Consider the following 23,054-nt stretch of genomic DNA (forward strand, 5'->3'; position numbering starts at 1 on the left):
AGTTTGAGTCCACAATAAATACAGACACAGACACACTGTTTAGATTTGTATATAATATTTCACTTCTCCGCGTACAGCAAATTCACTTTCTCTCAACAGGAAGATTGGGCTCAATGATACTGTTTTCAATATCTGAACTGATAATGGGGTCAATGCCTTGTTGTTCAGGTTGCATCTCGCTATTTTACCACAAGAGGGCTTTGTGCGTGATCGATGCATTTTACTGTGACTATTGTGCACTATTTGCGGGCTCGTCCCGTTCCCTATCAGGGAGTTTTATCGCCATCTCGTGGTCATTAAAGAGAGGTGCAAAAGGAGGAGGCGGAGGCAAAAGGGGGTTCTCCCAGCATGTCGCCTCCTGTTGCTGCCCCTCACTGTGGGGGCTGCTGTCGACCTTTCAGTCTGCTCACGTGAACGCAAGCAACCGCGCCACTACGCCGTGACACACTCCGAGCTGGTCGCAGCTTTGTGGCACCGTAGCGGCTTGTCAGTCCAGTTCGCTGAGTGCAGAGGGCTGGAAAACCAAAGTGGGAGCGTTTCCTGATTATTATAATATTTTTTTTCCACGCTCTCTGCGGGAGGTAGTTGGCAGTACAGTAAAAAGTGCAGTAGTGGTGGTGGTGGTGGTGGTAGCAGTAGTAGTAATAGTGGTGTTGCTGTTTGGTCGTGGTTTGTTCCGAGAAAGTATTTTAAAAAGGGCGCAACAGATGTTTGTGGGCATGCGGCCAGCAGAGGAATGAGAGCAGCGAGGCACCGGCGGCCCTTCCAGCGGTTCTGCTGCTGCGGAGTCGGGCTGCTCTCCGTCTTGTGGCTCGCCCAGGTCATCCGCGCACCGGGTGAGTTGAAAGAAATGCTTGCAAACTCATTTCAATATGCTCATCAACAACCGTATTTGAATTTGAACAGGCAATATGTTTATGATTTTTTTTTTTTTAATGACAGTAAAATTCTTTATACAAGCGATGTGGAAACTCGAGGTAAAATATGCGGTATAGAAGATGAAACTTGATGCATTATCATGATTAAAATTATTATTATGATTATAAATGAACGTTTTTAATAGTGGGGCCAGAAATGCACTGCATCATACCAAAAAATGGAAACTATGGGGCAAAAAACATATTGGGAGAAAATGGAGCAACAATATTTGTTAAGGCAGATGCATGCATCACAGTCTTCCAGTTGAAATGGAATGAAAATACAGCATAGTTAATTATCCAATAGAGAGTGAACGATTCGGCTCATGTGCCATTAAAAAAAAAAATCAGTTTAATTTTTAGTGCATGAAAAGTGCTTTTGGAATTTAAATTCTGCTGGATGATTACATAAGATCCTTTTGGCATGCCCAAATCCAATCATTGAAGATTACATCCATCGGGTATCCAATCCTACATTTTAGGTGACAACTATTCTTTGCAAAACTGTAAGAATATAATAACTCTTGTCTTCCTGTCAGTGACGCAGACTTTAATTTTCTGTCATTTTGATTTCATCCCAATCTTGCCTGAACAAATAGTCATGTCATGAGTATTTACACTTCCCGTCAGAATTATGAGCATGTGTGACCTGCGGAGGATTTTTACTTGTGGCCCTCAAAGGCTGCTCTGCTTTAAAGCGCTGCACAAATCATGTGATCTATTGTTTGTAAGGTTGACAGCCAAGCTCCTTTTGCCACACCTGGACAATGTAACACTTTGAGCATCGCAAGTAGCTCTTCATGGAGCACCATTTATGGATGTGCTCTTTCAGCTGCGAGTCTGCAAAATGTAGTGACATTAGTAATGTTATTAAAAAAAATAAAAAAGTGTCACTGTGACCTGCCAACAGGGGAAACCCGAACCATCTTGAAAACACGACAAACTGCATTTGCTAATGCTAATAATTCAGCTTGGCCTTACTGAATATGAATTGCAGCACGTCATGTAGGATTTTTTGCGATGATTGTGTGGACATTTTGGGTATGTTATTACATTAACATGACTCTTTTGTAAGTAAATATGAATCTAGCTTCAATGATATGTATTAGCTAGTAAGCGACTATACATATTGTAATACATGGCTTAAATCATAAAACTATAACCTTTAATAGGCTTCCTATGCTTGACAATGGCAGATATTTAGTGGTGATATTCAGTCCGCAATGTGATTGACAGCATCAGATGTTGTCTTTGTGCTTCTGAGACAGGCAACAGTTGCTTGGAGGAGCAGTGTTGGAATTTCACGTTTGAAATACTGTATGTTGAGTTATTGAGTTGATGTGTACTCTAATAGTTTTTTTTTTTTTTTATTGTTGTTGAAGTTTTGGGATAGTTGTCCTGCAAAAAAGCTATTTGTTTACTTTTTAAATTTGTTGTTCATTCTTTCACGTTTAATTCTTAACCTCCACTCTTGGCACAAGTAGCAATTATGGGAGCTGTCATTATGTCATAAAATAATAGCCTGTAACTCTCCTCCCCCATTATGTAATGATTTTCTAATGACTTTGCATTTGCAGTGGTGTAAGAAAAACACAACACTCGGCATCCTTTTTAATCTTATGGTTTTTCCTGTCCTTGCTATTGACTAATTGTTCAACACTTTGCAAGCAGCGATGCTTGTTTTAAAGTGCCCTATAAATAAAGTTGTTGAGATGCCGAGGCTCTTGTGTGAAAATGGTGGCAGAAACCCAATTTCACACAAGCCGGGCTCCTCGTGAAGCCGCAATATGAAAGCCTCCTCGCCGAACCTCTTGTCAAAACGTGCTCATTGAAGTGCAAGGTACAAAGACCACTGCCACAAAACACATGTCTTAAAAACAATACTGTCCCACTCTCGTCTCAGGCCATTTGTGGAAAGAGCTCAGAGTATATTTCATTCCTGTGGGAGAGATAATGAAAAATATTATCTGTTGTGTTTGTCTGGAGGTGTGTTCCTCGACTGTTGCCCCGGTAACGGCGCAATAACGGCAGCCGCTCCACAGATAAGCTGTGGAGGAATGGAACAGAGGGTTAAAATACATGCTATAAAGATCTCACTTCACATGATGATTGAGGACAGCTGACCGCTGCTGAGCTCACTACTGCCTCTCATGGTCTTCCTGCTCAACATCCCATCGGAATAAATATCAGCAATTGTTTTTAGAGCAAACTAGCATAAAATGGTGCCACAAAATTGTTACTCTTGCCAGAAAATGGGGGATAAAGCTCACTCGATAACTTTGTGTTGTTTCTGCAGCCGAGACTTCTGGGTCTGGTCTAGGCGTGGAAGGCAACACGTTGCGATGGACACGCCGCCTCATGCAGATGCCCGGCAACCAGACTGAGGCTGAACACCGAGCAGGTCAGTCACTCTAACACTCGGCATCAATTTCTGTCCATTAGAGTTTAAAGAGCTTCATCATTGCAACTGCTTCCAGTTGATGTGTGTGTGTGTGTGTGTGTGTGTGTTTGTGTGTGTGTGTGTGTGTGTGTGTGTGTGTGTGTGTGTGTGTGTGTGTGTGTGTGTGTGTGTGTGTGTGTGTGTGTGTGTGTGCGCAATCAGATTATTATGAGAATCAACAGCGATGGCTGATACAACTTAAAGTATATTAGGCACCATGGAAATCTAGTGAGCTGTCCTACATTAATGTTAGCAATTTTGCATCTTCTGATTAGTAGTTCAGGGCAAGCCAGGGTCAACTAGCGAACCACATTTATAGGGATCTGTACTTATTTAAAAAAATCAGAACCATAACAAAGGAGAGAAAATGATGTGAAAACATAGATTGCTGTCATTCTCCTGAATTTTTAGTTTTCAAGGAATGTAAAGGGAGGTATTTGCCTGCTTTTGGAGTTTAGCAGCACTCGGTCAAGGTCGCATATGAAGTTTCCTGGTCACGCAATGAATGGCAAGATAAGAGCGCAACTCCCTCATTTTCTCATATTCACACTCTGACAGCCCGAGTAATATCCAGTTGCCACTCACGTCTTCTATTGTGTGCTTTGCGGCTTCATTATTACGGCTCACTCCGATGAATGTATGCAAATGAAATTATGCTAATATCCTGCTTTTGCTATAAATACCCCTTTGGTGTGTGTACGCCATAACCTGGGGGGCACATAATTAAGACGCATGCATGGATGATTTTCAACTTATTACAATTTCGTGCGGCTTGTTTCTTTGTGGAGTCCGATAATCGATGTGTTCATTCTTAATGTTGCTTGATGGGATGATTTGCACCAGTCAGCAATTATATTTTCCGTATTATACCTAATTGCATCCCATGAGGACACAAAGAATCTTTCCAGGCTTGCAATCGCTCTTTTATCTCCCTTAAGACAGAGTGGGTCCAGCTAGCCACCGTCTTGACCAGCGGGAGGCTCGGCAGCCATTACATAATACACGATGTGGTCGTGATTAAAAAGCCAGCGGCCGTAGCCGGTGGGCTATCATCTTGGGGATTGCGTGTTGATGTCCTGCCCCAGGCGCTACCGTCTCATCTTTTCATCTGTCCTCCAATTGACAAGTTGGCAGACAGCGTGATCTGACGCCAGCCGACGAGCCGCCGCCGCCGAGTTCGTTGCTAGGCAACTAAATGCTAAGTTCCGAAGCCCAGATGAGTGCGCTGAACTAAAATAGGCCCTAAGTAGAGGGTGGCAATGAATCCAAATTCTGGAAATGAAGCAAACGGCTTCTAATGAGTCTGTCATCAAGTCTAGTTGCGGTTGTTTATTAAAGTGGCAGTCATATCAAAGATTGTTTTTGTTTCATACTAAAACAAGATCATGACATTTTTGGGGGGAAAATAAGGAATCTCAGTTTCATTTTTATATCAGAAAAACCTCACATTTGAACAAAGTGTGTAGACCCTTTTTTAATATCAACTGTATTGTTTGTTTTCATGTTGTGGTTTAAAGGTGAGATTGGCCTGTCTCCCTTCTCATCTTTGTTGTATTCAAGCCACCTCAAAGGAAGGCGAAATCAAAGACCAAATGCATAATTGAATTTACATTACACACCAGGGATAAAATATTCTTTTTTTTTTATTCCTAATGAAAAATGCACGATGCGTGGCACTGGTCGATAGATTGACTGGACGCTTCGGCCATCACATCCCAGAGAGGAAGTTTTAAGACACCTGGGAAGTGTTTAAAAAAAAAAAATGTCTAAGAAAGACGGGATCAAACTGCTAAGGAGTTCCTTCATAATCAGACAACACAAAATGGATTCGTTTTCAAGGTCTGAATACAGAAAATGGCCTCACTGTTGTAATACTTTTGGAAAGGAGCCCAAGTGTTTGCTCTTGGAGTTGCCATCTGTTGCTTCGCAGTAAAAAGACATCAAGCCCAAAGATGCTCTCGCCATGAGTGGTGTGGATACACGTGTTGTCAAAGTAACATGGCATGACGTGCATCACGCCTCCACTCAAGGTAACACTCACTCTTAGGTTTAGCGCAAACACAACATCATTAGTTTGTGTCCGTTTTCTGTCATTCTCTCGCCGTTCTCTCTCAGACCTCTCCTGAGAGTTTCTAAAGGAAAAATAAATATTTTTAGACATTGCAATCCCGAGCTGCTGTCACTTCTTTCTCTCCCCCCCTTCTTCATTTTTCATAAACTCTAACCATGGGAAAGACACATACCCACTTCCCTCCCCCTTGCCTTTGGCTTCCTACTGCCACCCATCAAAAAAAAAAGGAAAAAAAAATCCCCCTGGGAGAACATTGCCATGGCAACTGCCTTCATCAGAGCAACTCCTCAAAAGGGTCCATGAGAGCTGCATGTTTGTGTTTGGAGTGACAGTAATACCTGAGAGTGCATCTCATGACTCAAAGCAGCCTGAATGGCTTCCAGTGTACTTAATGAGTGAGAAGAACAACACAGATGATCTTCATATGTGATACATGACAGTTTGCAAACCTCCATGTATTAGCGCATCAGCTGTCACTAAAGCAAAATATATGTATATATATCCCCCTCTTCCCAAGTTCTATGAAAACACACCAACCTTCTGTCACTTGTGTACAAACAATTAAAAATAGGCTCCGGCAGCACAAGCGGCAACGTCTAAACACAACTGTGCAAACATTTACATTTTCTAACTCTACATGGCCAAATGTCTCATCCTGTAGAGGGAGGGGGGAGCCCCCCCCCCCCCCACACACACACACACTGCCACAGATCACTTCTCATATCTTACATCACAAAAGATGTCTCAATTGCTTTCCTTATTGTGTGCTTGCAAAGTCTCTGTGGGTTTGCAGCTATTTTTAGCCTGCCTCACCCCCCCCCCCTCTCTCCCTTTGCACCCCCCCCCCCTTCCATGCCCCTGGTAGTTTAAATTCAGCTAGCTCAGACCAGAGTTGTAAATTGGTGCTGGAGCACTGTATCTCTGGAGACTCTTTGTCAGGTTGGATGGGGAAGCAGAGTTGTCATTATCCAAATTTTTTTTTTGCATTTGAGGACACACAGGAAACAGCTGCTTCTTTCACTTCCTGTATGATGCTTCGCTGCATATCAAAGACAAAATAGGCTCCGTAGAGAATGTGTGTGAAAATCTTGGAGGATTTTGAATGGTACAGTAAATGATAAACACCCCCTCCCAGCCCTTTTTTTTTTTTTTTAATCTGTCAATGTAGCCTTGCTCTAAGACGGGTGACGTCACGTCCTCACGCCGCTGTTAAATGCCAAACAGTTGTTGTTGCATTCACTATGACGCTACATATGAACACTTCTTAAATTGAGTTTGCCTGTGCGTTGCAGCCATCCACGAGTTTCCAAAAGACATCTTCAACAAGGAGCAGAGAAAGAATGGAGCCGTCTTGTTGCATGTTCTCTGTGTGAGTATCATGTGATGGTTGTGTGTTTTGATTCTTCTCATCAAAAGCGCTTGTGTATCCTTTCAGGCCATCTACATGTTCTACGCTCTGGCCATCGTCTGCGATGACTATTTTGTTCCTTCACTTGAGAAAATATCGGAGGTGAGATGGCCTACTTTACTTGGTGTATCATTTAGTTCTTTTCAAATGTTCTGATTCTCCCCCCCTGCTCAGAATTTACAACTGAGCGAGGATGTTGCCGGGGCGACGTTCATGGCAGCAGGAAGTTCTGCTCCGGAGCTCTTCACATCGCTCATTGGTGACAAATTTCCAAATTTCAAATAAGAATCACTTCACTCCTTCCTCAACGCTGAGTGCTGAGTGGTGCATGTGATTGTCATCATCAGGTGTCTTCATCACTAAAGGCGACGTCGGCGTGGGCACCATCGTAGGCTCAGCCGTCTTCAACATCCTGGTCATCATCGGCCTGAGTGGCATCTTTGCGGGCCAGGTCAAACGACGTCGTGGTGAAAATTTTTGTGAGGTCGCGGCGACCCGTGACCATCATGTGTCATTCCGCAGACGGTGAAGCTCACATGGTGGTCTTTGTTTAGAGACTCCTCCTACTACATCCTGTCCGTGCTGGCGCTCATCGGGGTGAGTTCTTTAACGTTAGGGCCAGGCACTCGCCTAAATTTCTTCCTTGTGTTTATAATTATCTCTGTCTTCAAGGTCATTTATGATGCTGTGGTCGTCTGGTGAGTAGACCTTTGTTTTGATTTTTTTGAAAAATACTCTTCAGGGACATGCACTTGCCCATGCTAATGAGCTGTCACTTGTGAGGACGAGCGTGTCAATCAGACCCACACTGAGTGAAACATCAATCTTGGTGATTGGAACCCACCCAAAGACAACCAACCAGCAAATATTGACAGTTTGCTTCGTTCTTCCATTCTGTCTCGCAGAGGTGTGACGTGCTTTAATGGAAGTGCCACTGATTTATCCCTAAACTTAATGGAAGCCCAGGTGATATACAAGGCTGACTTTTCACCGAATGCCAATGTTCTTGCTGAAGGTCGTCTCGCTGTATTTTATAGGAGCACAATTGTATTTTACAAAAGGCAGTGGACTTAATGAGAAAAAGTTTCAAACGGTTGTTTAGAAGGGCCACAAAATTTATGAATAAATTTTATTTAATTTGACACTGTTAGAAAGCTCATGTTTACTGTTGAGGTTGTTTTAGTGGTGTTTATCTTTTACGCGCCGCACACATGGTGAAAATGTTTTTTATTTTTTGCAGAGAGTTTGGGTTAGCAGAATTCTGTAATCCCCAGACATGCTTAAAAATGGGTGTGATTCAATCAGATTGTACTTTGTGGTGGTGCACCAAAGCGCATCTGCCGGCACAGTCTGATTACATCACCCACATTGGGCCCACCTGCAAAATGCGTCTTTTGCACTTGTTCACAATGAGGCTGCGGGAGAGCTGGAACATTTCTGCGCTGACATTAGTCCACCAATCACAGGCCACGTATATTCACATACACACAATACATATTCTCAATTTCAAAATCATTAGGCGTGAGTGAAACAAATACTTGGTCGTTATTCTGGTAATATCATACCAATGATGTTTGCTTTGCAGGTGGGAGTCTTTGCTCCTCATGACCATGTATGTGATCTACATCATCATCATGAAGTGAGAGGCCACACCCCCTTCTCTAATTCACCCACAATGCAATGACGTTCTCATTTGCGTCGTATTTGTGCATTGGCAGGTTCAACACTCGCCTTCTGACATTTGTGACGCAACAGTTGCGGCACACCAGGCCATGTTGCGTGGCATCGGAGGATCGCAGGGAGGAGAAAATGGCAGATGACACCTCGGCAGGTCACACCGCCATGGCCCCCCTAAATAAAGGTTTTGAACATGGCTGCACTTCTTGTGTATTCATAGCAAAATGTTTATCAATATCATTGTATAAACTATAAAGGCAAAGTCAGTTTCTTTTGTGTGCTTTTAGCCCAAGTCCATAATCAGGAGAGCACCCCAGTCATCATGGTGGACGAGCTGCTCATAGTTAGCCCTCACAAGCTGTCCTTTTCTGACGCCGGCCTGCGCATCATGATCACGCCACACTTTTCCCCTCGCACCAGACTCTCCATGGCTGGTCGTGTGCTCATCAGCGAGGTAACAAACACACATGCCCACATTACCACGGCTCAGTCATACATTCTTTCTCCACTGCACAGAAATGATTATTAGTGTTCCCGTGATGAGCTGACCACTCTATATTCTCGTCCCTCTTGCCAGAGACAGAGGCTCATCCGGGGCTCCAAGAGCCCGCGATGCAGCGGGGCCGGTCTCGGGTCCCGAGGGGCCTCCGCCGCCAACAGCCTGAAGAGGGCGGGCTCCTGCAGTTTGGAGAACGGTGGCGGCGTAGGACACGTAGAGTCCGGAGACAAGCTGGGGGCAGATGAAGATGACGACGGCGTGTTTCACCCCTTGCGCTTCCCAGGTGAGGGGTAGGGTTAGGGATCAGAACAGGAAGCGTGATGGCTGGCCGTGGGATCGGATGATATGTGTGCACGTGTGTATCAGACGGCTGCTCGGCCAGAGTCAAGTGGGTCATCACGTGGCCACTGGGCCTGCTGCTCTACTGCACGGTGCCCAACTGCATCGTACCACGCTGGCATCGCTGGTTTATGGTCACCTTTGTGGCCTCCACACTGTGGATCGCTGTCTTCTCCTACCTCATGGTGTGGATGGTAAGGACCAGGATGCGGCTAATTGTCACATCATCATCACTATAAATAACGACATCATGTGATGTGGCTGTTCTCATATGTCAAACAGGTCACCATTGTGAGCTTCACCTTAGACATCCCGGACTACATCATGGGCATCACCTTCCTAGCAGCAGGGACCAGCGTGCCCGACTGCATGGCCAGCCTCATAGTTGCACGACAAGGTGGGTCAAATAAAAGTATACATTTGTGTCAAATGTTTTCATATTTGTAATAAAGCAATCAATCCACATTCCAATTTGATCCAATACAAATTAATGTTAGTGTTTGGCGTCCCCTGTTGTTTCATGGACTCTTGACATCTTTTCTGTCGACACTCCAGGCATGGGGGACATGGCCGTGTCCAACTCCATCGGCAGCAACATCTTTGACATCTTGCTGGGTTTGGGCTTCCCGTGGGCTCTCCGCACTTTGGTGGTGGACCACGGCTCATTCGTAGGCTCGCATTAGTGCTTTTTCTTTTGTTGTGTCTTGTCGGCCACTCAAGCTCGTCGTCTCGTCCTCCCACAGGTGCCCATCAATAACAAAGGACTGGTGTATTCTGTCATCCTGCTGCTGGCATCTGTGTTCCTCACCGTACGTCCACACACTTGTTTTAGCTTGCACTCCCACTTTAATATCATGAAGCAAGCAAAACTAGTCCTATCATGCATGGTGTTTGCCTGCAGGTGACGAGCGTTCATCTAAACCACTGGCGGCTGGATCGTCGCCTCGGTGTGGGCTTGTTGTTCCTTTACGCCATCTTCCTGCTCTGCTCCATCCTCTTTGGGCACATGTGAAGTTAAGTGGCACGGCACCCCCACCTCATTCAGCCTTTTTACTCAAGCCAAAAGAAAGGTTTGCTTTCCTAACACACTTGAGTCTTTTAACAGCAGCACTTTTCGTTACTTGGATTTCTTAGTTAGTGTTTAAAAGTACCGCCGTGGTTGTTCCTCATCCATCCAAAAAAGGAAGCAGTATTTATTGTTCATTCTCGTCTATATTTGAGTGTGTTAGTTACATAATGAAGCAGCAATCTATGAGGCTATTTGATGAAAAGGCACATTTTCAGCAAGTATTTGTACAATTTAATTATGAATGTCATGTGATTGGCCTATTAGAGGTGTTATGAATAGACAATTATATATTTAATGCCTGTCACCAGCTCTGATGAGTTTAAGTTAGTTTAAATAGTCACACTGAGGTACGAGGAATGAGGTATGAGTCGAATCCAATGAATTCACTTTGGTGGAATATTTGAATTATTAAGCACAAACATTCACCGGTACTTCATGCATAAGTATTGTTGCTTTATCCTGCTGCTTATTCATTCATAAAATAAAATATAATATAAATAAGCAATCTGATAAGTATAGGTATAGGAATAGGTTACCCTAAACCTAACCCTCTTAACCCGTCTTATTTTGGTACAAAAGGACATTAAATCTGAGTCTTAAATGTTCCACTGAAGTGATTTGGTTTTTAGATGGGTGTATCATTATTCTGCTTAATTCCTTGCCAAAAGTTTTTTTTAAGTGTTAAATCATTGACTTAAATTTGAAGCAATGAAGGTCCAAGTAGTTTTGTTGTGTTTTTAGAAATTAAACGGAAGACTAATGCATGTTTCAGTGTGTAGAATATTTTAAATTCATTGATATGTTCAATGATCTGAAAATATTTTAGATTTAAAATTTTTGTGAACAGAACTCTTGAGACTGAAATAAAAAGGAAAGCAAATATTGAATGTTTAGGCAATGTTAAGTTTATTCAAATGTGATGGGGTAATTTTTCTATTAGGCATTGATCTAGACTGTTATGAGTGCAATAAAATAATGCGACAATATTTCTTTGGATCTGATTTGAAGGCGCAAACTACTACTACAAGTACTACACCACCTACAAGTACTACTATAGTATTAAAAGTACTATTACTACAAGTAATACTATTACTACAAGTACTACATCACCTACAAGTACAACTATAGTATTAAAAGTACTATTACTACAAGTACTACAATTACAAGTACTGCAAGCACAAAACTAAGACTACTACTACAATTGTAGTAAGGCTTTAATTTTTTATGGTAAGTTTTTAAATAAAATTTAAAACATGATAGTAAGGCTTCTTGTTTTAACAAAGAGAAAAATACCAAAGGCTTTTTCTTTTCATAAAAAAAATGACCATGTATAGTAAGGCTTTTTGTTTTCATAAAAAAAATGACCATTTACAGGGCTTTCTTTAAAACAAAACTTGTAAATTACAGTAACAAAAGTATAATAGGAATATTCCATCAGTCAGCCAAAGAAAAGATGCATACAGTGATTTTACCATCTCATCCAACGGTCTCATCCAACTGCTATATAGCAACAGATGAAGACTAAAAAAATACAAGTGGCACTGCAAAATAGCAAAAAAAAAAAAAGGGCATAAACTGCAACAACACAGCAAGGAAGACCACTTTACTTTGGTGGGAGGATTTTTTTAATGTGTACAAAAGGCTCTAAAGACATGTTGGAAATGACAGAGGTAGGCAATAGACATGAGCATAACACTATTCAGAAAATTAATAAATCAATTAAAAGTGATCATTACTGGGTTATTCCATGCCAAATCACCCAATGGGTTTGCCCAAGCCGATTTAACTAAAATTTAAGAACACATGACCCGCTCTACTACCTGAGCCATGACCCCACTAACGATATGAAAGCAATAGTCGCTGCCTTTGAAAACATTTGCAATTGCTCGCCACAAGGACTGTGGTGTAGAGTTGCAGAATATTGGGAAATTATTAACTCACATTGAAAATTTTATATATATATTTTTTAAAAAGGCAAGGCTTTGCATGTCATATTAAGAACTTAAAAAGGCTCACGAGGACAAAGCTTGCGGTGGCCTAAAACAGCACTGTACCTAAGGAAATTACATTTTTATCATCTATTGAAAGAACGATTTTTTCCAAGCAGCAAAAGAAGCAATCTCAATAATGTATTCTTAGCTGAATAATTGTAACCCTAACACTAGCCCTAACTCTTAAGTTTGCATCTGAGTGGTCAAATTCAGATAAAAGCGTACAATTTATTGCATGTTATTATTTTTTCAATATATTGTGCAGCCCTACTTTAGCGTATATCATCATATTTGCTAATAAATATCCTTAGCAGTTGAGGTTCATTAAAAAAAATATTCAAGAGTAGCATATTTGCTCTTGAGCAATGTTTCACTTGAGATGTGACGCCCTCCCTGCAGTCTCAAAGTCTTTGGGGCCATTTGAGTAAGCTTGTCATGTAATCTATTTTTAGCCTGTGTGTGCGCTGAAATCTAAACAAATTCAAATTGTACTCCGAGTGTACTGAAATCAACTTTAGAAATATAGAAATTGTCAAAAAGCTACGGTTCGCACGGCATGCTACTAGATTTGAGTGAAGTTCCACTTGAAGGTCTCGCGGAACGAAAAATGGGAGAGCGTAAGAGTCACGTGTGAAGACATGAGGCCAGCGTGGTAGCGCGTACTTCCCTTTGGACCAATCACAGCCTCCCTCTGGACACACTCGCGCGACATCAGTGCAGTAGGCCGGCAGAAGTGTGTGCAGAAGGAGCGGCCATCACGAAGGCGGGGCGTCCTGCTTCTGGTAGATGGACGCTTTGTCTTTCAGGAGGTCCACACACAGGTGACAACTCCAGCTCCCTGATGGCATACACACACAGACTTGTGGTCAGTGGCAAGTGGTGAACACATAAGAACCCTGTACACGTACCCTCTGGGGGTTCCGCCATGGGCGGCTTGAGACAGTACATGTGGTAACCTCGATCACAGTCGTCGCAGAAGAGCAGTTGGTCCTTGAAGATAAAATAGAAACCAAATCTATCAAAAGCATTTTTAAATCTTTCGTCATCCATCCGTCATTAAAGGCGGGTGAACTCACGTCATTCTCGGAGGTGCCGCACATGTTACAGCACTTGCATTCGATGCACTGCCAGCGATACGTCTTGACGGCGGCCATCATGATGGGGGTGAACTGCAGGCAGGATGGGTGGCCTGAACCCACCACACTTCTTTTAGCACATTTGAGCGAGTGTGTGGAGGAGGGGACCAGTGTGCCATTCCCAACCTGAGCGGCCGCAGTCAGAGCAGGACACCAGCTCTTCGGACTGGCCCGTCTTGTGGTTGGTTTTGGAGTCTCCCAAGCAGAAGTCGCAGTACTTGTTGGGCAAGGCCAGCCCATCCGGACCTCTCTTTGGGGCTGATCCAGACATGAGACAAGCTCAAGTACAACAGCGCCACCTACAACATTGAAGCAAGCCAAACCAGCGTAGAGCGCTTACTTTTGGGAGTCTCCGACAGCGGTGGCTCGCTGGCCTCCATCTCCTCCGTCTCTTCGCCCTCCTCGTCGGCCAAATGCGAGTGCGTGTAGTGGTAGCTCAGGCCCGGGCGGTTCTTGTAGCGCTTGCCGCAGACTGACGCCGGAACACCGAAAATGACAACGACATGCGTGACCACCACATAGGCTGGAAAGTGCTCTTGACAATGTTTCACCGACAACCTTTTTCATTTTTTACACATGGAGTACAATATGAGCAACCACAAGCAATTAAATATCTTCATATTCACAAATTACTTCATCAAGAAGATGGTAATGTAAATAGTACACTCAAACACAACCACTTTCCAGCAATACCAATTAAATGCCATTAGGTGGTAGTACTGTGCAAATTGCAGTATGTCAATTAAAAAGGTGACTAGTTATTAGGCCTCGTAAATGTAGGGTTAGGGTAAATGTAAAGTACACTCAAACATAACCACTTTCCAGCAATACCAATTACATGCCACTAGGTGGCGGTATTTCACTAGACAAAGAGAAACTATAAATATCTATATGTATTTACTAGAAATATCTTCCAAAATTACTTTGTGATCAATTACTGAAAAAAAAAAGGAAATACAAACATTTCATGAAAAACTTTTAGGGGCAAATGGTTAAATTTTATTTTCATTATCATCACTTAAAAAGGTATTTCAAAATTATCTAAAACTATTATCAAAAGGTTGCTTCGCTTAAAATATTAAGTGAAAAAATAACTAGAGACACATAAAAACTTAAAAATAATAAGAATATTAAATTTATAAATAGATATAGAATAGTTTAACCACACAAGAGGATGAAACATACCAGATCCTTTTTTTCCCAGGTCTTAAAACGATCAAATGGTGCACAGCGGGGAGTGAAAAGACAAAGGATGAAGCACGTACAGAGAAAAAAAATCACAAGCTTCTATCTACGAGGTTCATGAAGCACAAAACAAAGCACAACGTCCATATAGTGTGAAGATGACAAATCACTGGCAGTGCCCTCTGAATTAGGTCGCGAGCCACAAAAAACGTGAGTCAAACTGAAGAGTGTGGACGACAAAGCACAAGTAGCACACCAGGACATGACATGCAATCGACGTAAGAAGGAAGCTGATGTACCTTTTTCAGAAGGTTTGGAAATATGCTTTTGTTTGATAGCGTCTGAAAGAGAGGGGAGGAGACAAGAAAGCACAGACAGACACTCAGAAGAATGTGACTGCCCTCCAGTAGAAACATAAGACACATGAAGAAGTAGATGAAGCCTACAGTAGCTTGGCTAGCTGACGGGATTACAGGGAGCAGAGACAAGATGGAGGAGGGGGAGACAAAGTCGCGGACGGGCGGCGTCACTCACTGTCGCACACGTATGGCTTGTCACGTTCCTCCAACGCCGCAGAGTCCAGCTTCTTCTTGCTGCTGCTGCCCACGCCGCGACCCTGAACACGCGTGCACACATATATGCACAATCTCAAAACTGACATCTCCTTTATACAAATGGTTTGAGTGTGTTTTGTCCCAAGCAATCTTTTACCTTCCCTTTGCCTTTGCCTCTTCTCTTGGGCGTGTCTTCCTCGTAGTCCTCATCATCCAGGTCATCTAGGAAGTCATCGGGTTCCAGGATTTTCTGGGGTGGGCAGGCACACGCGGGTGAGGGTGTGTCAGAACAGGATTTTATTTTTATTCATTTCGCACTAAATAATTGGTGAACTCACTTGTACATAAAACAAAATGATTTAAAAAAAAAAAAAAAAAAAAAGGAAATATTTTATATTTAACTATTTTATTTCTAATGAATAATGTTAATGATGATTTTTGTTCATAATTAAGTCAAAACAAACTGAGACCATGGTAAATTTTCTTCAAAGTTTTTAGACTATTTTCAACCTATAATCTCAACCTTAATCCAAACACCTTTTTTTAAAACAAACTGAGATAATGTGGTTGCACAAATGTACACACCCATTTATAGGAACTGTGATCAGTTATTTTCTAATTTAATCCTTAAAATAACCCTCCAACTGTCTGTAGTCACATTAAAACTAACCCACTTTTTAAACACAGTGTGAATGTATTCGCACAACCGCGTAAGGTGAACTGAAATATAGCGACAGCCCTTGAGCACAAAAGTTTGCACACCCTTTGTTTGGAGTATCACAAGTATGCGTGGAGAAGAACCTTTCTGATGCGTGTGGCAGGGTTCAGGCCGACGGAGTAGTCGCTGGTGTTGGAATCTTCCTCAGATGCTCGGGGATCGACGGGTGTGCGTTTCTCCAGAGAGTCGCCCTTTAGCAAGGCCTCCAGGCTGCTACCGTCAGACAAGAGTGCGTCTTTCTTCGGTCCAAAATCGATCTCTGCGCAGTCAAACGCAATAGGTTGATATATATAGTCGATTTGAGTATTCTTTAAGAGCATCCCACTGCAAAATACCTGACTTGGCCGAGGGGAAAACTAGCCGAGGGTCCTCGGGGGGATGAGATCTTCTCTTCTTCCTCCACCTCCTGGAAGGGTAAGTGTAGAGCTGCCCCGGAGCCCTGCCTGAAGAACAACACAACTTCTATGAAACCTCATCTTGTATGCTTCTTTACACTTACAACTCTTCTATCATCAGTACAGGGCCTTTCTAATATCGTGTGGCGAGAGGCAGAAAACCGCTGATTCCTACCAGGCCCCCTGTGCCTCTTCTCCATCCAAATGTAGCAGTTGCTCTGAGCCACGCCGGTCTGGGAGTCGAGGAAGGGCATGCGCACACTCCTCTCCGCGCACAGACGAGCGTTGTAGTTATGGCATTGCTCCATGGCATCTCTGTAGTATTGTTCACCCAACCTGCTGACACAAAAAACAAAAACATTATTGCTGTGGAATTTCAACTTCAGAAGTCGAAGCAGCCAAGTGTCTCCCTTTACCATGAGATTACATATTGGTAGTTAGAGGGGGTGCATTATGTTGATCATTGCTGCCATAAATCATCAGACCTGAGACAAATAAAATGTTTCACTTTTTGAAAGAAATTAAATGGACTTTACCTCAATATTCAAACGTTTTGCCACCCAACTGAATGTTATTCATCCTGTACAGCGAGTACTCTTACATAGCGCCCCTTGGTGTTCGCACTGAGACCCCAGGCTACATTCAAGTGAAAAGTGTGCAAAAGCACAGTTTTGTTAAAATGTCAATAATGATATGTGGGGGGAAAATTAAATATGAATGAAATTTATGCCATGCTCAAGAAACGTTTGGGGTTTTGAACAATAATTGATTAAAATAACACGTTTTATTCACAACTGCAATACATAATGGCATACATTTAAGTAGTGCCAAGTACGTAACATTTATTGTGCAACAATTTCAACAAGTGACAAAAGAGTCCCAACTCAGAAGAGCAGTCCAGAAAAAGCACACGAAAAAATCTGCAAATAGTCCCACAAAAAAACTGAATTTGTGAATTAGAACCGTACTTACGGGGATCAATCCATTGCAAAGTGATCACTATTTTTGCCGTTGACATTTATACAACTACAATATGTGCTCGTTAAATACATTACTTAAACTTTAAACGGGTTGGAGGAAAGTTTAGGTGACACCGAGTTCAAAGACAGCTTGGTGTTTCCATGGCATCAGAACTCCCTAACGCACCTGCCGTAAAACATCAACTTCGAGCACAACTGAGTGACGACGCAGAAAATCGAGTCCTTAAAAACTGCAGTTCAGACCGAACTCGTGCGATAATACTTTGAATGGATGACATGATGAGGAGTATTTAATGCAATTTTAAACTTTTACTCAATCAGTTCCCCCCAATCGCCAACTTTGGCTAACTTTAGCCAATTAGCGTGACAGACACCTTGCGTGTGTGGAACCAAACGACGTTAGCTAGCTGTCAAAATAGCGTTGCAGGCTTCAAAATAACCATAAAAACCATTTCGGTCACTGCCACAAATGCACACATATCGTAGCATATTATATTTGCTGTATCACAGTGAGTCGACACATTGAAAACGTCAAATGCGTGCTTGCTAACTGGACGAGATCAACTGAACACTCGACGCTCGACAGCGTTTGGTAACCTTCAAGCGTCCAAGTTGCAATCTTGTTCGTGCTATCCAGCAACGGGGCTGGCAGTCTAATAATGAAATGCTCGTCGTACTTTGGCCGCAACTTTTGTCGCCTAAAAGCGAGAGAAATGTGTGGGAAAGTGAAACACTTACAGTTTGACAACATTCTCGACAACAGCTGCCATCTTGCTTCAGTGCGGCCAAAGAGGCTGCTGGGAAACTTCCGCCCCCGCACGCGGAACAGGCAGGGAGGCACTTAGTACCGTCTAGTGGCCATCTTTAGTCATTGCAGAGGCTTTTGTCATACGTGACGTCATTTGAGTAAGTGGACCCCCGTTTATCGCGGGGACACCACACGTAAAAGTTGAGGTTTGTGATTGAGCCAAGGTGGACAGATACAGTTTAATTGGAGTGTCTTACATCTAGTGGAAGAGCAATTGTTTTCCCCGTTAATATATCACTGACATTGAAAGATGAATGAAAACATTTGATACATGACGATTCAAATGAGAAACGCAGATTGTCGCAGTAGACGCAATATACGTCACATAATGCTTTGCTTTTTAACGTATCATTTCTAAATCAGTCGTAATGCTGCATATATGGTGCAACACAGGTATCGCTGCTTGGCGGGCATGAATAATGTATGTTTTGTAAAGCGTTTTTGAATGTCCAGAAGTGCTCTATAAAGATAGATAGATAGATAGAGAGAGAGAGAGAGAGAGAGAGAGAGAGAGAGAGAGAGAGAGAGAGAGAGAGAGAGAGAGAGAGAGAGAGAGAGAGTGGAAATTTTCAAACGTCAGCGTTGACATGGGTTTGGCGCTTGCTTTTGAGCCTCGGTTCAGGTCGCAGGTTCTTGGCTCCTTACTCCACCAAGAACTGGGTTCGGGCGATTTCGTGGTGGCAGGCGAGGTGGAAGTCGTGCGCCCACTGCGGCACGAGCGTGCAGAGGTTGTCTGGGACAAACAGGCAATCGTCGGGACAAATTGTTAAACTTTGCTGTTTCTTTCCCCCAGTAATTCATGAGGAATATCCGAGTTCATAATTAACTCCCCAAAAAACAGCACATCTTTGATTAAACCAGATTTTATTCTTCCTAATGTTGTAGCTGTAGATACAGAAGTCAACAAACATTTCTGGAATTGTAATGAAAATGCTCCACGGCACACTGACACCATGTGGAAGAGTCTGCTATTACAGACACGTACCTGAAAATGGACAGCAATTACACTTTTTTGCAACAAGTTGCATTAGTAACAGCAGTAGTAATAGTAACAACAGTAGCCATAATGATCATAATAGCAATTAATAATAGTTGTGTTATTAACAACTACAGAAAACATTGTCTAAAGTAAAGAGAAAATGAAAGTTTTATCCAATGCTGCAAGACAAACCACTGGATGAAAAAAAAAAAACAGTTCCAACCAGTCTGCGATTACCCTGCCTCTTTCAACAAAAAAATAACCCTTTTTCAGTGCTCTTGTTCTTCATTCAGAACTTTTATTTTCCCGAGTGCTCTCGTAGCCTACCAACTTTTCGTTCTTGTCCTCTGAAGAGTTTGCACACGCTTCAAGCATGCAGTACAGTGTTCATGTGAGGGTGGAAGAGAGAGCACTTATGCTTTTTTTTTTTTTTTTTGCTTCGATGACCAATTTGGCCCAATTCATATACATTCAAATGTTAAGACCTTTGACCTAAGGACTCATCCACTGTGACATTTGAATCATTGTGCTCAATGTAACTAACAGTGCCAATGGTCACTTGTTTATGCATTATTAACCTTCGTATCTTGGCTTCCTTAGACTGTCGACCAAAGTGGACGTTTGGTCACCCTGTACTCGGATTAGAGCAATGGTTGTACTGGTTCCACAATCATTTGGAACTACAAAATAAGGCCAAGCATTACAGTTCAAACCAGTGCAACCATTATGTAGGCTTACATCTCCCTCTGTCAGTCTCATTGTGATCAGCATGTAACGGATTACGATTATCAAATCAAGTGTAACATAACCCAAACATTCCAGTTCAGTATTGTTATCTCTCTTTGAATTTTGGCAGTGAGAAAAGGCAAATTGACACCTGGATGAAAGTGACAATAATTATCAATATGTATTAATAGAAAACTGCTCTACCACCTCACAGAATACCGTTGGACATGTACAGTAATTGGAAGATTCTAATGGAATGTCTAATGTCTTTTTTCCATTAAGCTATCTTATTTCTAGAGATTATAGATGCCAATTACTTATATTGTTCTTCCACCCTGATAATGAAGCGATCACGTTCTCAGCATAAATCCACACAGATGGGTTAATGGTGATACACAAAGATAACCTACAGTATAATCATGCCACAAAGCACAAATATCATTTGAGGATTTAAAACGTGTCCCTACTTAACAGGACCTTGATGTTTTTATCACATTCGGCCAACATATATAGTCCGTACCCGAATTAGATCACATTCTTATCTCAAGTGTGAAAGCTTATTTTGGAAAGGGTTTGAATGAAGGGTATAGGTAGGTTTGTGAACAGGGGTCCGGGGTATCGTTTCAAGTACGGCGGCACTCTGGCAGCACAAAGTGTATATTCTGCTTCCCTACATCAAATCCACAGCAGCCATGCCAACTGTGACTGGACACGTGCTGCCATCTGTCCATTTCTGCCACACCAAATGTGCTTCAGCTTATTATCTACTAACAGCCCCAGAATATCAGAGAGATGAATGAAAAAAAACAACTCCTTGGTCATGTCAGTATACAAAAACAGAAGTAACCAAAAAAAATCGCCAGAAAAGAATCCCAGTAATATTTTGTAGTTGTGTTCTATTCTCATCTGCATTTGAATACCAAAAAGTAGCATCCATCAGGCTGTTATTTAATGAGTAATATTGACGTGCAAACTCCACATCACAACTCACATCCACATGCGCACACGCACGCACACACACGTACACACACACACACTAGAAAAACTAATTTTCTCTGCTTTGTACAGACAAAAAAAAAATCAAGCAGAAAATGTCACTCCAATGATAATCAATTAGGGCAAATTTAGCAATACAAAAAAAATCAAACTGCTTATTAAATATATAAATGTCCCAATTTAATGTGTGTTCACTTACTGCAGACTGCTAAAATTAAATGTGCTTTATTAAAAAAAAACTCACGTACTGTCATTCCTAAAAGAAATTATTATAATACATACAAGGATAAAGCCAATAGTCTCAACTAGTTTTACTTTAGTTTCTCTCCACAACATGGATAATCAAGTCAATTAGTTTTCTTCAAACCAGCAATAACAAAAGATAAATAATAATCAGAACAGCATTAATATTGGTCAGGTTAATAACATCAAGCTCATAAAGCAGAAAAAAGGGTCTGAGACAATTGCTCTCTAAAAGAGAAGAGCTTTCAGGGGGGGAGGGGGTCACATGGCAGGAAAACAGCACACACAATGCAAGAGAACTGAATTAGTGGACCTCCTCAAACAACATTGGTTGTATTAATTATGAACGTGTGCTGTTTCTATGAACATGGGGCTTCTGTGATTATGATGCACTTGGTTGGGAAATACTGGTAAATCAAAAACAAAGCGACAGATAAAACCAGAGGAAAGAAAAGAGTACATTTTCTGTAGCTGTCGAAATACAGTGCGCCTCTGGGCTGCACTGAGACCATGTGTAGTTTGGGACTTGTACGTCTGCCTCCTTCAGTTAGTGGGTTGCTTCCATCAGAAATTTTTTTGGACAAAAGTTCTTATTTTTTCTTGCCAAAGAAGCTGAACCTTTTCTCCCGATCCTTATCTTTGCCATCTTTGTTGCGCATGGCCACGGCTCCGGTATCGCCTGAGCCGGGCGAGATGGGGGACATTGGGGGCATGGTCATGGCGCGGCTGAGAACCCGTGGACCTCCGGGCGAGTCTCCTGAGCCCGATGGAATGGAACTGATGATGGAGCGGATCCAGGCGCTCATTTCATTCTTGAGGTGGACAAAAGACATTTGTAATCAACCAATTCACAGCACAAATACATACAAGATATTTAGAAACTCTATTGTATATCACCTCATCCTTTGCTTGGAATAGGAACTCTTTTCCATCTCCTAGCCTGAAAGCGCACACCGTTCTCAAGGTCAGTTCACTCTGACACTAAAGGGTGGTTCATTTACGATTTTTTTTTTAAATGCAGCTCAATTGTTTTTGCACCATCCATCCATTCAATTAGGAAATACAGTAATAAGTCAAAAGTGAGGTAAACCACTCACCGGAGCTTGAATACATGTTTCCTCTTCTTATAGTCATGTGCGATCTCACAAACAGCCTCTCCAAGGCTGATGGGGACCTCTCCGTGGTATGGAATCCCATTCGCAGCACTCTTGCCATCTTTATAGAAACCCAGACTTCCTTTTCTTAAGACGCAGTATACATTCTGCCATGACCTGTGAGATGACACAAAAGTAATTGGAAGTGTGTAAATGAACACACCCAAAAAATGCATTGTTTATTTTGGTGTACATGGTTGTTACCTGGTAGCAGCCTTTTTACTGTGCGACTCCATTTCTTGTTTTCGACAAAGTATGCCCTCCATGGTGTCTGGGTCAGCGTCTGCTCCACCTCGGCCCGGTAACGTGGCTGACGGGTCGAGGCGCGAGGACGCCAAGCCGCTGTCTCGACCTGGTCCGTTTTCCGATTCTGAGCCCTGTGGTTCAGAGCGGAACATTGAGCGGAAGTGGGGGGTGGATAAGCGGAATGTTGGTGGGGGCAAAGCAGCTTTTCACAGGCTGACATGGAAAGCTTGAATGACAGTCGCTTCACGTATATCATCATTAAGTCGGTTCAGCAGGTCCGTATAATGACACATTATGGCAGCACTGCATGTGTGTTTAACTGTACATTTATGTGCACTTGAGACATACAATTACACGACAGCCACACTTCCTGGAAACCTACATGCCACACCTGTCATAAATACTTCAGAAATTACACAGCCCGAAAATATAGATAGTACCCCTATGCTGATAAGGGGGAGGTAGCTAAGGTAACTGGAATATACAGGTAAGGGACTAGAACAAGCTACATATCAAATAAATA

The 23,054-nt window shown here is 42.4% G+C and overlaps 3 protein-coding genes across 10 annotated transcripts in view; 1 reads left to right on the plus strand and 2 right to left on the minus strand.

Annotated features, from left to right (window-relative positions):
• The first annotated feature begins 359 nt into the window (after nucleotides 1-359).
• LOC148386024 (sodium/potassium/calcium exchanger 3) lies at nucleotides 360-11,406 on the plus strand. Its single transcript, XM_088398929.1, has 17 exons — nucleotides 360-836; nucleotides 3,214-3,318; nucleotides 6,721-6,797; nucleotides 6,864-6,938; nucleotides 7,011-7,095; nucleotides 7,184-7,287; nucleotides 7,359-7,433; nucleotides 7,509-7,534; nucleotides 8,422-8,475; nucleotides 8,555-8,697; nucleotides 8,801-8,967; nucleotides 9,091-9,295; nucleotides 9,379-9,545; nucleotides 9,634-9,748; nucleotides 9,907-10,019; nucleotides 10,095-10,160; nucleotides 10,253-11,406. Exons 1-17 carry the CDS (start codon nucleotides 737-739, stop codon nucleotides 10,361-10,363), a joined length of 1,788 nt encoding a protein of 595 aa, XP_088255055.1. The 5' UTR covers nucleotides 360-736; the 3' UTR covers nucleotides 10,364-11,406.
• A 616-nt stretch (nucleotides 11,407-12,022) lies between these two features.
• Nucleotides 12,023-18,275, minus strand: dpf2 (double PHD fingers 2). Of its 4 annotated transcripts, none has more exons than XM_088398931.1 (12): nucleotides 18,118-18,275; nucleotides 16,575-16,735; nucleotides 16,340-16,447; nucleotides 16,088-16,263; nucleotides 15,444-15,536; nucleotides 15,267-15,348; nucleotides 15,032-15,073; nucleotides 13,888-14,019; nucleotides 13,674-13,805; nucleotides 13,488-13,600; nucleotides 13,320-13,401; nucleotides 12,023-13,249 (listed from the first exon to the last, which is right to left on the minus strand). In XM_088398931.1, exons 1-12 carry the CDS (start codon nucleotides 18,147-18,149, stop codon nucleotides 13,167-13,169), a joined length of 1,236 nt encoding a protein of 411 aa, XP_088255057.1. In that variant the 5' UTR covers nucleotides 18,150-18,275; the 3' UTR covers nucleotides 12,023-13,166. The 4 variants fall into 4 exon arrangements, with proteins under 4 accessions (XP_088255057.1, XP_088255056.1, XP_088255059.1 ...); XM_088398930.1 differs by having other exon boundaries at nucleotides 16,575-16,738; nucleotides 18,118-18,216; XM_088398933.1 differs by lacking the exon at nucleotides 15,032-15,073 and having other exon boundaries at nucleotides 18,118-18,274.
• A 759-nt stretch (nucleotides 18,276-19,034) lies between these two features.
• Nucleotides 19,035-23,054, minus strand: part of sptbn2 (spectrin, beta, non-erythrocytic 2) — a 28,972-nt gene continuing 24,952 nt past the window's right edge. For all 5 annotated transcript variants that reach the window (XM_088398234.1, XM_088398232.1, XM_088398233.1 and 2 more), the window contains 4 exons: nucleotides 22,490-22,662; nucleotides 22,229-22,402; nucleotides 22,029-22,071; nucleotides 19,035-21,943 (listed from right to left, as the gene is read on the minus strand). In XM_088398234.1, coding sequence (XP_088254360.1) covers nucleotides 21,722-21,943; nucleotides 22,029-22,071; nucleotides 22,229-22,402; nucleotides 22,490-22,662 — 612 coding nt within the window. In that variant the 3' untranslated portion in view covers nucleotides 19,035-21,721. The remainder of the gene's footprint in view (nucleotides 21,944-22,028; nucleotides 22,072-22,228; nucleotides 22,403-22,489; nucleotides 22,663-23,054) is intronic.

Source organism: Syngnathus floridae, chromosome 15 (genome assembly GCF_059516105.1).
Source record: "Syngnathus floridae isolate MCC-2025c chromosome 15, RoL_Sflo_1.0, whole genome shotgun sequence".
NCBI classification, from domain to species: Eukaryota; Metazoa; Chordata; class Actinopteri; order Syngnathiformes; family Syngnathidae; genus Syngnathus; species Syngnathus floridae.

Excerpts from the sequence above, each read along its gene's own strand:
- dpf2 (XM_088398930.1), bottom strand. The coding sequence starts at position 18,149 with ATGGCAGCTGTTGTCGAGAATGTTGTCAAACT. Across the intron at positions 13,806-13,887 it reads GCTGTCGGAGACTCCCAAAA|CCCCAAAGAGAGGTCCGGAT; the intron begins GTAAGCGCTCTA and ends TGTCTGGATCAG. Across the intron at positions 13,250-13,319 it reads CATGGCGGAACCCCCAGAGG|GGAGCTGGAGTTGTCACCTG; the intron begins GTACGTGTACAG and ends GTATGCCATCAG.
- LOC148386024 (XM_088398929.1), top strand. The coding sequence starts at position 737 with ATGAGAGCAGCGAGGCACCGGCGGCCCTTCCAGCGGTTCTGCTGCTGC. Across the intron at positions 7,535-8,421 it reads TATGATGCTGTGGTCGTCTG|GTGGGAGTCTTTGCTCCTCA; the intron begins GTGAGTAGACCT and ends TTTGCTTTGCAG. Across the intron at positions 8,698-8,800 it reads CATGGCCCCCCTAAATAAAG|CCCAAGTCCATAATCAGGAG; the intron begins GTTTTGAACATG and ends GTGTGCTTTTAG.